General features: G+C 31.0%; 1 protein-coding gene across 1 annotated transcript in view; it reads left to right on the top strand.

Moving 5' to 3' along the window:
* LOC111621989 (F-actin-uncapping protein LRRC16A-like) overlaps positions 1 to 13,197 on the top strand; it is a 197,595-nt gene that overhangs the window by 126,410 nt on the left and 57,988 nt on the right. Inside the window, exons 22-24 of the mRNA XM_023364280.1 lie at positions 4,422 to 4,556; positions 4,629 to 4,745; positions 12,806 to 12,868. Coding sequence (XP_023220048.1) covers positions 4,422 to 4,556; positions 4,629 to 4,745; positions 12,806 to 12,868 — 315 coding nt within the window. The remainder of the gene's footprint in view (positions 1 to 4,421; positions 4,557 to 4,628; positions 4,746 to 12,805; positions 12,869 to 13,197) is intronic.

Here is a 13,197-nt window from a genome sequence, read left to right on the forward strand (position 1 = left end):
AACCAAAAAAAAAAAAAAAATTGGGAGATATGAAGAAAAAACAAGATGTGTCAATTCAAAAACTGCAATAAATTGGATTTGCTGTATTTTAATGAATATTAAAATAGACCCTACATCCAATTAAATGTATTTTAATAAATAAAATATTGTCAAAGCTACCTATAGATGGGAAGATAGTCTCTTACCTGATTGGCTTGAGGTTGAAACCAAATTTTTTTTTTTTTTTTTTTTATTCTTATATACATACTGAACATTATGACACATAATGGTATGGAAAAGTCCTTGAGGACTTCATGCAGCCCACAGATTGCTCATGTTTTAAATATCTTCTGCTAAAAATATAAATTTTTTCATCTTATAGTAAAAATATACTGCAACTGCAGTAATACTGCATTATAGCAGCAACAAAAGCAAATGCAGTAATTGAAATAAAATATTATCACAGGCCATAGATCACATAAGCATAAGGTGAAGAAATTCACCTCAAGTGAGTTAAGTTGTTATCCTATCTATGATTGTAGACTCCAGCTGAGAACTGAGCTAACTATCAAAATTCTGAGCTTTAGTTCCTCTCCACTCATTTGGTAGAATTCTAGAATAAACTGTATATTACTTGTTAGCATATATTATTTTATTTACCTCCAGTACACCACCTACTATGATTGATATTCAGCTGGCTTAAAAGCCTGCAATTCCAAAAGAAAAAATGCCTGTGGTCTGCTGAATGTCTATAGGATTCACTTGCAGCTCGCATCCAGAAAAGGTTACTTATCGCTGATATAAAATTTAAACTAAATTAAGAAAATCATATTATAAATAACCATTACAATTGTCTGAAATTTGGAATTACACAGTATTTCTTGATGGGTAAATCTACTATAAAAGGTTTAAAGAGATTTTTTTAAATATTAATGAAAAAAGTAAAAATTTCAACTAATTTGGCCTAGAGGTATGCGTTAGGTACCAACTCTTGCTAAATTATTTGACATTTAATTAGTAGTTAGTAGCATTATTATAGCACGATGTAATCCTGCAATTGGGTTAATGATGATTACATTTGAGAAAAAAGTTTATGTAGTTTTAAATTTAAATGTTTTCCAAGTATTTTTTTTTTTTTTTTCTTATTTCNATTTTTTGAAAAGAAATCTCATCTATGTAAAGTAACTTTTCTTTACAAATTACAAACTGATTATGGGTATAAAGCTGCTTGAGGGTACCATTTTTGTTTGCTAATTTATAAAAGTCAGACGGAGTCTTCTATTCCAACAACAACTTCCAACACATTTTGGGCCATGGTCGACATCAGGGACTTGTATTTGTATGGTATCACCAATTTGAGCAGAAGGAAATGGTGAAGAATTTGGTGACAGACTGTTACCTCTCTGTTGACATCAGCTTCTCAGGTGTCATTTTGACCTCCACCAAAGTTTATCTGTGCTTGTCGACATACACTGGCGGTTGTTCGAATGTATAATAATATAACCAAATATTCAACCTTTCACCAACATATTTTGTATGTGTCAACGTTATCTAATTTCGGTCTTTCGCAGTAACATATATTTGCAGAATATAATGCAAATTTTTCTTCATCTATAAGGATATGCTTTTTTATATATGCTATAATATGGTGATAAAAGTAAAAATATTTATCAATTATTTGATTTTTTAGAATATATATAATATTCCTCTATACCAGGGGGCATATTCTGGTCACCGTCTCTGATCTCGCGTCTCTCACAAGCTGGTCACTGATTGGCTAATCCAGTGTTTTTCAACCTTTTTCATTGAGTGGCACACTTAATTGAAAAATAACAAATCGTGACACCCTTGACAAGCGGCGGATCTAGAATCTGAATAAGGGGGGGACTAATGGGCCAGATGAATTTTTTGTGAAAACGAATATTACGCGCAATGCAAAAGTGTTTCTACGTGTTCAAAATCAAAATTTAAGTTCATTGAATTTTGTCGAAATACCTACATGTAAAATAATAGTCTCACTATTGTTTTTTAAATATAGTTTTATTATCAAATATATCATCATTTTATATTATCATTTTATTGATAAACTATTTTTGTCACATTTTTTTATACTATTTAGATGCATATATAAAATAAATATTTCATTAATTTTTTCTTATCTTTTTCATATCAATTTAAAAAATTTAAATTAAAAAAATGATAAAAAATTGTTTATTTGTCATCATTGCTTTTGAATACTATGAAAATACTGTAATATGCACCTACTTTGTTATTGCAACCACACGCTTTTCAAAGTACAATGCAACGCTTTTTAAAGCATATACAAGACACAATTGTCCATGTCGTTCTTCTTTGGTGGTTGGCCTGGTACTGGACCTGGGAACATGAAGGCCAAGCAATGTGGTTTGGGCGACCTTGTGATAAGTCGTGCATACACGTAGCGTAGAACATTACATTAACATGCGATTAGTCATAGTTTATTTGCTTACTAGATATCTCATAGCAAAATAGAACTGACAATGAGTTATCTTGAACTACACTTAAGTAAATTTCCAAGAAAATGCCTAAAGACTCTAAACTTTGCGACACCCCAATCGTGGTGCCATGGCACCCGGTTGAAAAACACTGGGCTAATCATTTGGATTAGCCAATCAGCGACCGGCTTGTGAGAGACCAGAGATGGTGACCAGAATACAACCCCAGGTGTGGCCAAACTTTTATCCCTTAGAGGCTACTTTTTCAGTAAAATATAGTCTGCAAGTGACTATGAATATGTCACGTTACTGTAATATGTCTGACACATGATTTTGCGCCATTTTATACAATTGCCATTTATATGCACATGCGTTAACATTCATTTGCATTGTTCATCGGGATAAATACAAACAGTATGGGTATGTTGCACAGACAGTCTATTATTGTAAGAATAAATTATCGAATTAAGATTTTTAAACATTAATTTAAGTGAAAGCAAATTGTTCAACTTTAGCTTTGCAGGCTACTTTCAAAACCTTTGCAGTCGACTGGTTGACCGCGGTCTACATATTGGCCATCCCTGCTCTATACTGTCAAAAAAAATTATGAATCTCAATATTGATAAAACTTATCTGTAGTGAGAATAATTTGAAATTTTGTATAAACATAACATATATATATGTTAAATTTGTTATTGATAATTATATAATCTCAGATGAAATAGATGCAAAACTTATACAGTGAAACCTTCATTAACTCCTGAATAGTGGACACCTTTACATAACGGACATTTTTACAATCCCCAGACCCTTCAAATAGAAGATCTATTATATTTACAACTAAAAAGCAGACAAACTTCTTAGTCTTGACAGTTTCTGCTATTTGGAGGTTATACTGTATATATGTTACTGTGAATGACCGATATCTGGCAAATGTCAGCATTCACACAGTCATTTCATGTATGAATGAAATATTTGCTAAATATCATTATTTTTCACTTACACCAGCAAATGTCAACATTCAGCATGAAGTGATGGTGAATGTTGAATAAAAATATTTTTATTACATTAAGACAAAAATGCAACTTTTTAATATGTCAAAATAGGAGAAAGCTTAAGTAACAGTACATATAAATAAACTGTTGAACCTAAAACAAATAGTACATTCTAAATCATTAAAGAAAATAATACAATAATAAACTTACACATAAATTACGTGATTAGCATTATACAATCTTATTTATTTTGAACAACTTAAACTGTTATGGCACTTTGAATTGCACAAGAGTCCCTTGCTTTTACAACTGCATTTATTCGTGGAACACTTCTTTTTCCAATGACAGCATGTATAGCCTTGCCCTCCACTTTTCGAATTAGCTGCAGCTGATTTTCTCAGTGATATTTTTTGAAAAGAAATCTCATCTATGTAAAGTAACTTTTCTTTACAAATTACAAACTGATTATGGGTATAAAGCTGCTTGAGGGTACCATTTTTGTTTGCTAATTTATAAAAGTCAGACGGAGTCTTCTATTCCAACAACAACTTCCAACACATTTTGGGCCATGGTCGACATCAGGGACTTGTATTTGTATGGTATCACCAATTTGAGCAGAAGGAAATGGTGAAGAATTTGGTGACAGACTGTTACCTCTCTGTTGACATCAGCTTCTCAGGTGTCATTTTGACCTCCACCAAAGTTTATCTGTGCTTGTCGACATACACTGGCGGTTGTTCGAATGTATAATAATATAACCAAATATTCAACCTTTCACCAACATATTTTGTATGTGTCAACGTTATCTAATTTCGGTCTTTCGCAGTAACATATATATAATTTTTTTAAAATTAATCAAAGTTTTCCATCTATTTCATCTGAGATATATATTAAATTTGTTATTGATAATTGTTTATTTAATAAATTATAAATTTCTAACTTTTAAACTATTGTCAATTTATATTGTACCTAGATGGTTGATCGTTTAATGGTTCATTTACAAGATACAATTAACAATGCTAAAAAATCTGCTGCTGAAGGAAATATGTATCAAGAAAGAATTGCTATTGCTGAAGGCTATCTGAATGATGCCAATAATGCTAAACAAGTAACAATTAATTGAAATTGTAACATATAATTTTAAAATTATATTTATTTATTTAAATAAATAAATGTTTAGCTTTTTACACGTCTTCATGAAGTTGTTTTACAACAAGAAGAAGCTGGTAATCCTATTGAAATTAAATTACAAGAATTTGTACAAGAACTTACCCGAACATTGGATACTTATTTAATGGTATGATATTTATTTTTCATTACAAAAATTTGTTGTCAATTTTTATATTTAATTATAAATATATAAAACATAAATAACTTAGACTAGATATATTATTATAAGAGTTGTATTAAATTATTAATTTGAACAAAATATTTTTTATCAAATATGTCTTTTACTATGGTCATTGGAATATGAACTATGAATTTGAAATGCATCTGAATATCTTAACATGTTTATTTTTTGAGGTTTAGTGTTTGTTGGGAACTAGAAAATACAGTTTCAAAATAAAAAGGTTTAATGCAGATATATTTTAAAATAGGCTGTAGAACAATTAAAACATTGATTAATATATTAATAGATTATTAAATATAGAAAAATTTTATTTTTGTTACTGTGTTAAAAATTAAACAAAAATTTTATTTTTGTTTAATTTAATAAATTTAATAAATTTACGTTAATAAAAAGAATATTCAAATTAACAAAAATAAAATTTTTGTTTAATTTGAATATTCTTTTTATTGTGTACATTGTTCAGAAATATGAATAATGATTTCTTATGGTAATATGTTTTATTATAGAATTAGATAGCCTTTTCTAGCTCTTTTTAAATAATGAAAGATGACCTTAGAGAAGCTAGTCGGCTGGGCTTGGAGGTTCTGCCTCATCTGCCTTATAGCCCTGACTTGGCACCAACTGACTACCATCTATTTCACACGCTGCATAATCTTATTACTAATATCAGTTCAATGACAAAACCCTAGAATTTGGCCTGAAGAAGAACCCAGGAGGGGGCATTGAAAGTGTTTGCCAATATTAGTTTGGAATTTTCACGCCGGATATTGGTTGAAGACTACATATATTTGTTAACATGGTCATTTTTTAATACATCAAATAGCTTAAAATAATTTTTAAAAATACATATACAGTAAGACCCCACTTAACGCTGACTCGATATAACATGATCAGCTCGAAGCCTAAAAAAAGCTCAAAATTTATGCTGATTTAAATTATCGCAGCATTTCATTGCTTCATAGATAATATGATTATTTGTGAACACAAACCAATCAGCAAAAGTTGGCAAAAAGTTGTACTTTCTTTAAATCTATGTTTGTTTGGTGCAATTTTGGAAAAAATATAACATTATGGATGCAATAGGAAATATTGACTTCACTTGGCAAGAATTAACTGATAAATGCACGAACAAAGTGTGGAAGAAATTATGGCTGAAGGTATCTAAGAATTCTCAATGAGAAGAGCCTATCGCTGTATCGTTAGGTTGATCAAACTCAACCTAATCAATACAGCAGGACTAGGAGATGTAAACGAACAGGAGATTGAGGAGTTACAGCAGGTTTCTGGTTAGAGCTTTACCAACGACGACCTTCAAGAACACGGAATTCATGTGGAACTGGAAAATAGAGATTCTGAAAATGAAGAACCCAAAAAATTTCTTTACAGATTTCCTTAGTAAAAGTTGGATAATGATAACTGAAATCATTGCTCAAATTGTAGTGAATGATCCAGATTTTGAAAGAAGTGCAAAACCAAAACGAGGTGTTTTGGATGTGATCTTCTGCTACCGGCATTTGCTTAAGGAAAGAAAAAAGCAACAAATGAAACTTTACGAATTTATTGCAAAAGAACAAGAAATTCAGAAAAGTCAGGACCTTCATCACAAAAAATGAACTTTACATTTCTGTGTGCATGTGTTTATGTGTTATTTAACATATATTATTATACAAATTAAGATTAACCTATTCAATGTTGAAATTTTTATTTGTTGCCATGTTGAATTTTCGTCGATGTTAAGCTTAAATTTTTTTTTTTTTTTAAATAATAATCGTGTTTACTGTATCATAAAAAATTATTTTTTTATGTTTCACAAACAAAATATATATATTAAATAATATAAAAACGAAAAAAATTTTATTTTAAAAGTTTGTTTTAATATAAAAATTGTGACGTGAAGCGACATCTAGTATCAAAAATGTTCCGATGTAAACACGGAAATATTTGGGATCAATGTAGGACAGGTTAAAGTAAAATTTGTTTATTTTTGGTTGCGTGTTCCCCTATCCTAATTTACTCTGTTAAAATGACCTCATTTAATGCTGTTTTGCTTAGCACTTTGTTGTCTAGGAATGCATCTCCTGTGCTAAGCAGGGTCTTACTGTATTTAGAATTTACATTTTAATAAAAATATCAATGCAATAAAATAGTTTGTGATTTTGAGGTAAATTAAAGAATGATTTTTGGACACTTTTATAATTTCTTAATAATTGGTTATCATTATATGCACAATATTGGATATTATTTGTATATGTTTTGTTTTAAGAAATGTGCTAAATCGCACATTAATTATATGCATAATTAACATAAATACATGCATAGCTTAACATCAGATTGGAATTTTTTTTATCAAGAATGCTAAATTATGTTGTATTGTGTTAGATCATAAGGAACAAAATAAATCTATATCATTTGTATAAATTAAATTTTAATTTGTAACTTAAAAAATAAAGCTTTATCCAATCATTTAGGCATGTTAAGAATCACATTTTCTTGTTTATATAAATATTTAGTTTTATTTTAATTTTTATAAACTTTATATTATATACTTTTAAAACTATAATATAAAGTTAGGCATTTTAGGTAATGTTAGAAATTTTCTTAAATAATTATTTAAATGTTTGTTCAAATATGTTTACATCAAAAGTTCATTAAAAATCTTACTGTTGTGATTTGAAGAAAAAATGTTTTGTAAGGCATTTCATTAACAAATGTGAAATCTAGATGCTTTTAGTTATAAAAAATAACTTTTCATAATTTATTTAGTATTTTTAACTAGCAAAATTGAAATGGAATCTATACTAATCTTAGGACTATTTAGAGATCATCTAGACTGCAATTCAGAAAGGTTTCATTGCAGGGACATTATTTCTTGCTTGCCACAGTTTAGACAGTGTTTAAAAACTGGTAATTTGACCTACTGTCTAGACTCACTTGACAGCAGCTTTAGATAGCATTTTAATTTGGCAGAAGTCATCACATTGTTTTATTTGTCACAAAGTTTAGATAAAAATGGATATCATTCCATTGATAAATGTTGTAATTGGGATGAATCATCGAAATAATTCATTAATTAATTTCTTGGATCAGACAAAAATATAATTAAATACTTTAAAATTGTTTTAAATATTCCAATTTCAATATTCAAATAGATGACTTAAGACTACAATTAAACCAGATGCATTTATTTACAGTTCAATTAATATGTCGGTTATGAAACATTAATGCATTTCTGGCTCGTTATTGTTCATCCCCTGGTCAGAACGTTCTGTTAAACAAGACAATTTTAATAAATACCAGAACCTTTCTAAAGAAATAATAAAATATTTAAAATTCTTTATTATTATTATATTGGGTTTAGTGGGTTATACTCGGTTCACATTGGTGGCTGTGTACCATGCCGGAACAGAGTCAAGGCATAGCAACCAAAAACAAAAATTAAATAAGCGTGTCAGTGTCTGTATTCAGGAATTTCCTAACAATATCACATGTATTCAATATAGTGGCCTTCTGTAGTGTGATGTATGTATTTCTATTCAATTGTAATGTTCCTAGGCTTTTATGTAGTATGTGTGATATCACACCTGTAGAGGAGGGAACAACAGGTACAATAAGCACCCTATCCATCCTCCACAGATGCCTTATTTCTGGGGTGAATTCTGTGTACTTGCTAATTTTTTCAGTGAATGTGGTTTGTATATTGTGAGTGTTTGGAATGGCTATGTCTATAATGTATGTGATTTTATTGTGTTTGTCAATGAGTGTGATGTCTGGTCTGTTGTGGTAAATTGTTTTATCTGTGATTATGGCTCTGTCGTAAAACATTTTGTGCATGTTATTTTCCAATACTGTCTGTGGAATATACTTGTAGTATGGTTCGTGGATGTCTAATAATTTTTGTTTGTTTACAAGCTCTTGATGTATTATATTTGCTATATGATTATGTCTATGTAAAGAATCTGTCTGTGCCAAGAGCTTGCAACCAGAAATGATTTGTTGTATAGTTTCTGGCATGGTGTGACATTTTCTGCATGTGTCATTTGTGAGTGTTGTATCTTTGATATGTGTTTTCTGTAGTTTTTAGTATTTATGACCTGATCCTGTATGGCAATCATGAATCCTTCCATCTCCCCAAAGAGGCATCCCCGATCTAACCAGCTGTTTGACGCAGTTTTGTCAACAAAATCCTGGGCCAGGTCATAAGGATGCCTGCCATGGAGTGCCTTTCGAGCCCACGATTGCTTGATGGTGTCTATGCTTTTTGTGTGTTGTGTCATGTCTGTATGATATGAGTGTAAGTTTAATGATATGTTATTTGAGTCTGCTAGAGTTACTGCTTTATGTAACTGTGATGTTTCTTGTTTCTTGTAGAAAAACTATCACAGTGACTGTAGTGAAGGTTTGTTTGTAGTGAAGGTTAACTATGTTAACCATGTTCGCCATCTTTACGTGGAAGGATTAATCTTTCTATGGCATATTTATGATGATGATGTTTATGCTTAGTAAGTGTTGTTCTTGTTTTCCTTTGAAGTTGCTCAAGATGTGTGTGAGTTCAATGTATAACTCCAAAAGAATATGTGAGTACTGGGATGATATATGTGTTTATTGCTTTAACTGTGTGTTTTGCATTTAACTTACTTTGGTATTCTTTAATTAATCTTTGTTTTATTTGTGTATGTTCTGTTAGTTTGGCCTGTTTAAATCCTAAATACTTGTAGAACTCACCCTCTTCCATGGATTCAATAAAGTCTCCATTTCCAATTGCAAAATCTTCTTTCTTCAGGATTCCTTTTTCTATGTGAAGTGTTTTGCATTTATCTAAGCCAAACTCCATTTGTATGTCCTTAGTGTATGAATGTGTGATTTGTAGGAGTTGTTGAAGTTGTTTTTGTGTGAATGTATAAAGTTTTATGTCATTCATGTACATGAGATGTGAGTGTTGTTTTTTCATGTCTGATATTACAGCTATATTGCATGTTGTTTAACATGTTGGATAATGGGTTCAAGGCTAGGCAGGACTAGAGAGGACTCAAGGAATCTCCTTGAAAAATTCCTCGCCTAATAAATATTTGGTTTGTTTGTACGGAAGTGTTACGAATCCTGAGATATAGCATTGTTCTCCAGTGTTGCAAAGTGTTTTGGAAGAATGCAATGAGTGTTGGATGTATTTTGTACATTTGTAGAATATCTAGTATCCAACTATGTGGAATGCTATTGAATGCTTTTCTGTAGTCTATATATGCCATATATATGTTTTTGTGTTGTTTGTATGCTTGCCATAAAATTACTGAATCTATGAGTAACTGTTCTTTGCATCCCCTGTGATTTCTATGGCAACCTTTTTGTTGTTCCATGAGAATGTTGTGTTCTTCAACATGTTTATATATTTTGTTTGCAATACAGAATGTCAATAATTTTTAATGTTGGGAGACATGTAATTGGTCTGTATTGTGTGGGTCTGTGGTAGTGTTGTTTTTAGGTTTCATGTAGGTGATGCCCTGAGTAAGAAATTTTGGCATGTCTTGTGTGTTAGGTGTTTAGCTAGTTCCTGGTGCAGTGATGTAACTTTTTGTACCAGAAATTGTGAATGTTGTCTACACCAGGTGTCTTCCAGTTGTGTGTTCTATTAACAGTGTATTGGACATTGTGTATGTTTACTTCGGTACAGGGCATAGTTGGTATGTTATGCACGTTTCTGTTCTCCTCCTCGATCCAGCCTGCATCAGCATTGTGTGACACAGCACTGGATCAAAGAGAAGATCAATATGTTATGAATTCTTCTTCTGTTGTTGTGCCACTGTGCTGTGTACCAGTGTTTGTTTTGTTACCAATTTGTCTGTAAAAGAGTTTTTCGTTGTTTGTAAATAATTTATTTTGTTGTTTTCATAGTGTACATGTTTTATATCGTTTGAGTATATGTGCTTTGGCTGCGAGTTTTTGTTTTAGTGTATCGATGTATTCTGTAATGTGTGTGTTGTGATGTTCGTGTTTTGTGTGTGTTTTGATTTTCTTGAAAATGTTTTTGAGTTGTTTCTTTAATTTGGGTGTTATGTTGTTTTTAGTGTATTGTGTCAGCCTGCCTAATTGCTGTCTAATGTCATTTATTTGTGTTTCTATTCTTCTCTGCCAGGCAGGCTTGTGAAAGAATTGTGTTTTGTGTGTGTCTGTGATTGTATTTTCAGTCCATGGTGTGTTATTACTGTTACTGCCCCAGCATAAACTAACATATGAATGTCTGAGAGTGTAGAAATTGAATGAATGTAGTTTGGTAGTAAGTGAGTGTTTACATAATTTAGTGTTTTTCCTATTACCTTAGACATGTTGATTTTTGGTATTCGTGGTCTTTGTGTGGGATCTGTACCTGTATATTTAGTCTGTTTGCTGAAATAAAAGTGAGAGCATATTAACTAAATCTATGTCTATGTTATCAGTGGTGGATGAGGAAGTGTCTATAGTATCATTAATGGTAGTTGTTGTGTGTGCACTGTAATCAGTGCTTGTTGCTGGATTATCCTGACAGGTTACATGATCTTCATTAATGTTAAATGTTTCTGTCTGTTGATATATTTGATAAGCAACCTGTTATTTGATAAGTTCAAGTGTTGTTTTTGGGATAAGGTTGTTGTGTATAATTGTTCTTTTTTGATCAACAACCCTTTGTTTGGTGACAGTAAGGTTAGGATATTGTTGTGTATTTACTTTTATGGTATAGTCGTTGTCTGTACACTGTCATGTTTGTTTCGAGTCTTGTGATGGTGTAATACATACGGATGATAAACTTGTTCATTTCTTAATATAGTATGTTTGCTGTTTATTCAATTTCTATGTATAACGTCCTTTTAATCCAAAGAATTTTTCTTGTTAGACAATCTTACAGCATTTGGTTAGAAAATTTGGTTATTCTATTGTCCATTTCATCCATTGGCATGGTCTTCCAGCCTTTGTGGTCTGTGGGTGCATTGCCACAGAAACACAAGGGCTAGGTTGGTTCCTCACTTCTGTTGAGGGCATTGCAGTAGCCATGCTTGGGCTGGTGCTGCTTTCACCACCAGTAATCAAAGGAGACTATGGCCTATTTTTCAAACATGAGCTTCTGCCTAACCTGTGAACGCAGATCTTGTTAATCCAGGTGACATCCAAGCCAATATCACACTTAGTTCTGGTTACTACCATGATAAATATCTCCACAGAATGTGGGTGTGTGGTCACTCTTAGCTTTACTTCTCCTTATAGACCTTACTGGCATGGGTGTCCCCACTAGGAGCTTGTGCTCCAGCCATCATTGCCGTATGGATCAGTAAAATTACTGGGCTCTCCCACCAAAACCAGGCGGTGACCATGAGAGAGTTATTATTGTTATCTCAATAATTTTGAAGGGAGAGAGTAAACAAGATCGGAATAATTCCTTAAAAATCTATTCTGAAGACAAATTCTGAAATCAGTATAAATTTTGTATATGGATTTGTTCATATTTTAAATCGTATTGGCAATGAAATTAAACATTGAAATGGAAAAGGATTGTCATTAACTCTCAAACAATAGTTGTCAATGGCTTTAAGATTTTATGCTGCCAGAAGCTTTCAGAAGATAGCTGGTGATCTTATTGGAGTTTTTTATAAAGTCACAATTGAATAACCTGATTGGCTGAACAACAACTAAAAGAGGGTACAACAACTAAATGGTGAAGAAAGTAATAGCCAATGTTTTGTTGAGGTTCATTTAGACAATGTTCAGAAATAGATGATTATCATCTTTGCAAAGCATTTTAAACTGCAGTTCAGCCAGCCAATGTCTAGACATCATTTGACTGTTAAACATCATTTAACATGAACTCTTTCTCTGCAATTGCTGTTAGTGTTTAGATTATTTTTGTAACAAAATATAAAATAAACTCCAGTAAAGCAGTTAAAATTGAAATATGACATGTGAATGAAATACACATGAATTTAACTGTTAGATTTTCTATACTAATTTTAAGTATTCTAAATGAATAAAACTTTCTTTTATAGAATATAGCTTCATGTATGTTAAAGTGTATCGAAGATCAGTGTCCAAATATTATTTCTGATGAGGTAAGAATATTTGTAATTATGTATATAAAATAAGAAAAGCTATTTAGTAGTAAAATATACATTGATTAGTATTTAAATCTAACTCTTGATTTACATGGTACTCAAATTGAATTATTTTGATTTAACAAATCAGAAAAATGTGACAAAGTTTTGTTTTACATGTTTTCAGTTTAATAGAGTATTTAAAATATAAAATAAAGTATTTTAATTAATGATAATCAACACAGACCTAAACATTAATTTTGTTATAATGTGTTATTGCTACTTTTAACTTACACATTCAAAGAGATTAACACATTAAGCACCATGTGTTGCAAATATGCAACACA

The sequence above is a fragment of the Centruroides sculpturatus genome, unplaced genomic scaffold (genome assembly GCF_000671375.1).
Source record: "Centruroides sculpturatus isolate CEXI.00-Female unplaced genomic scaffold, Cexi_2.0 scaffold82, whole genome shotgun sequence".
In the NCBI taxonomy this organism is placed as follows: Eukaryota; Metazoa; Arthropoda; class Arachnida; order Scorpiones; family Buthidae; genus Centruroides; species Centruroides sculpturatus.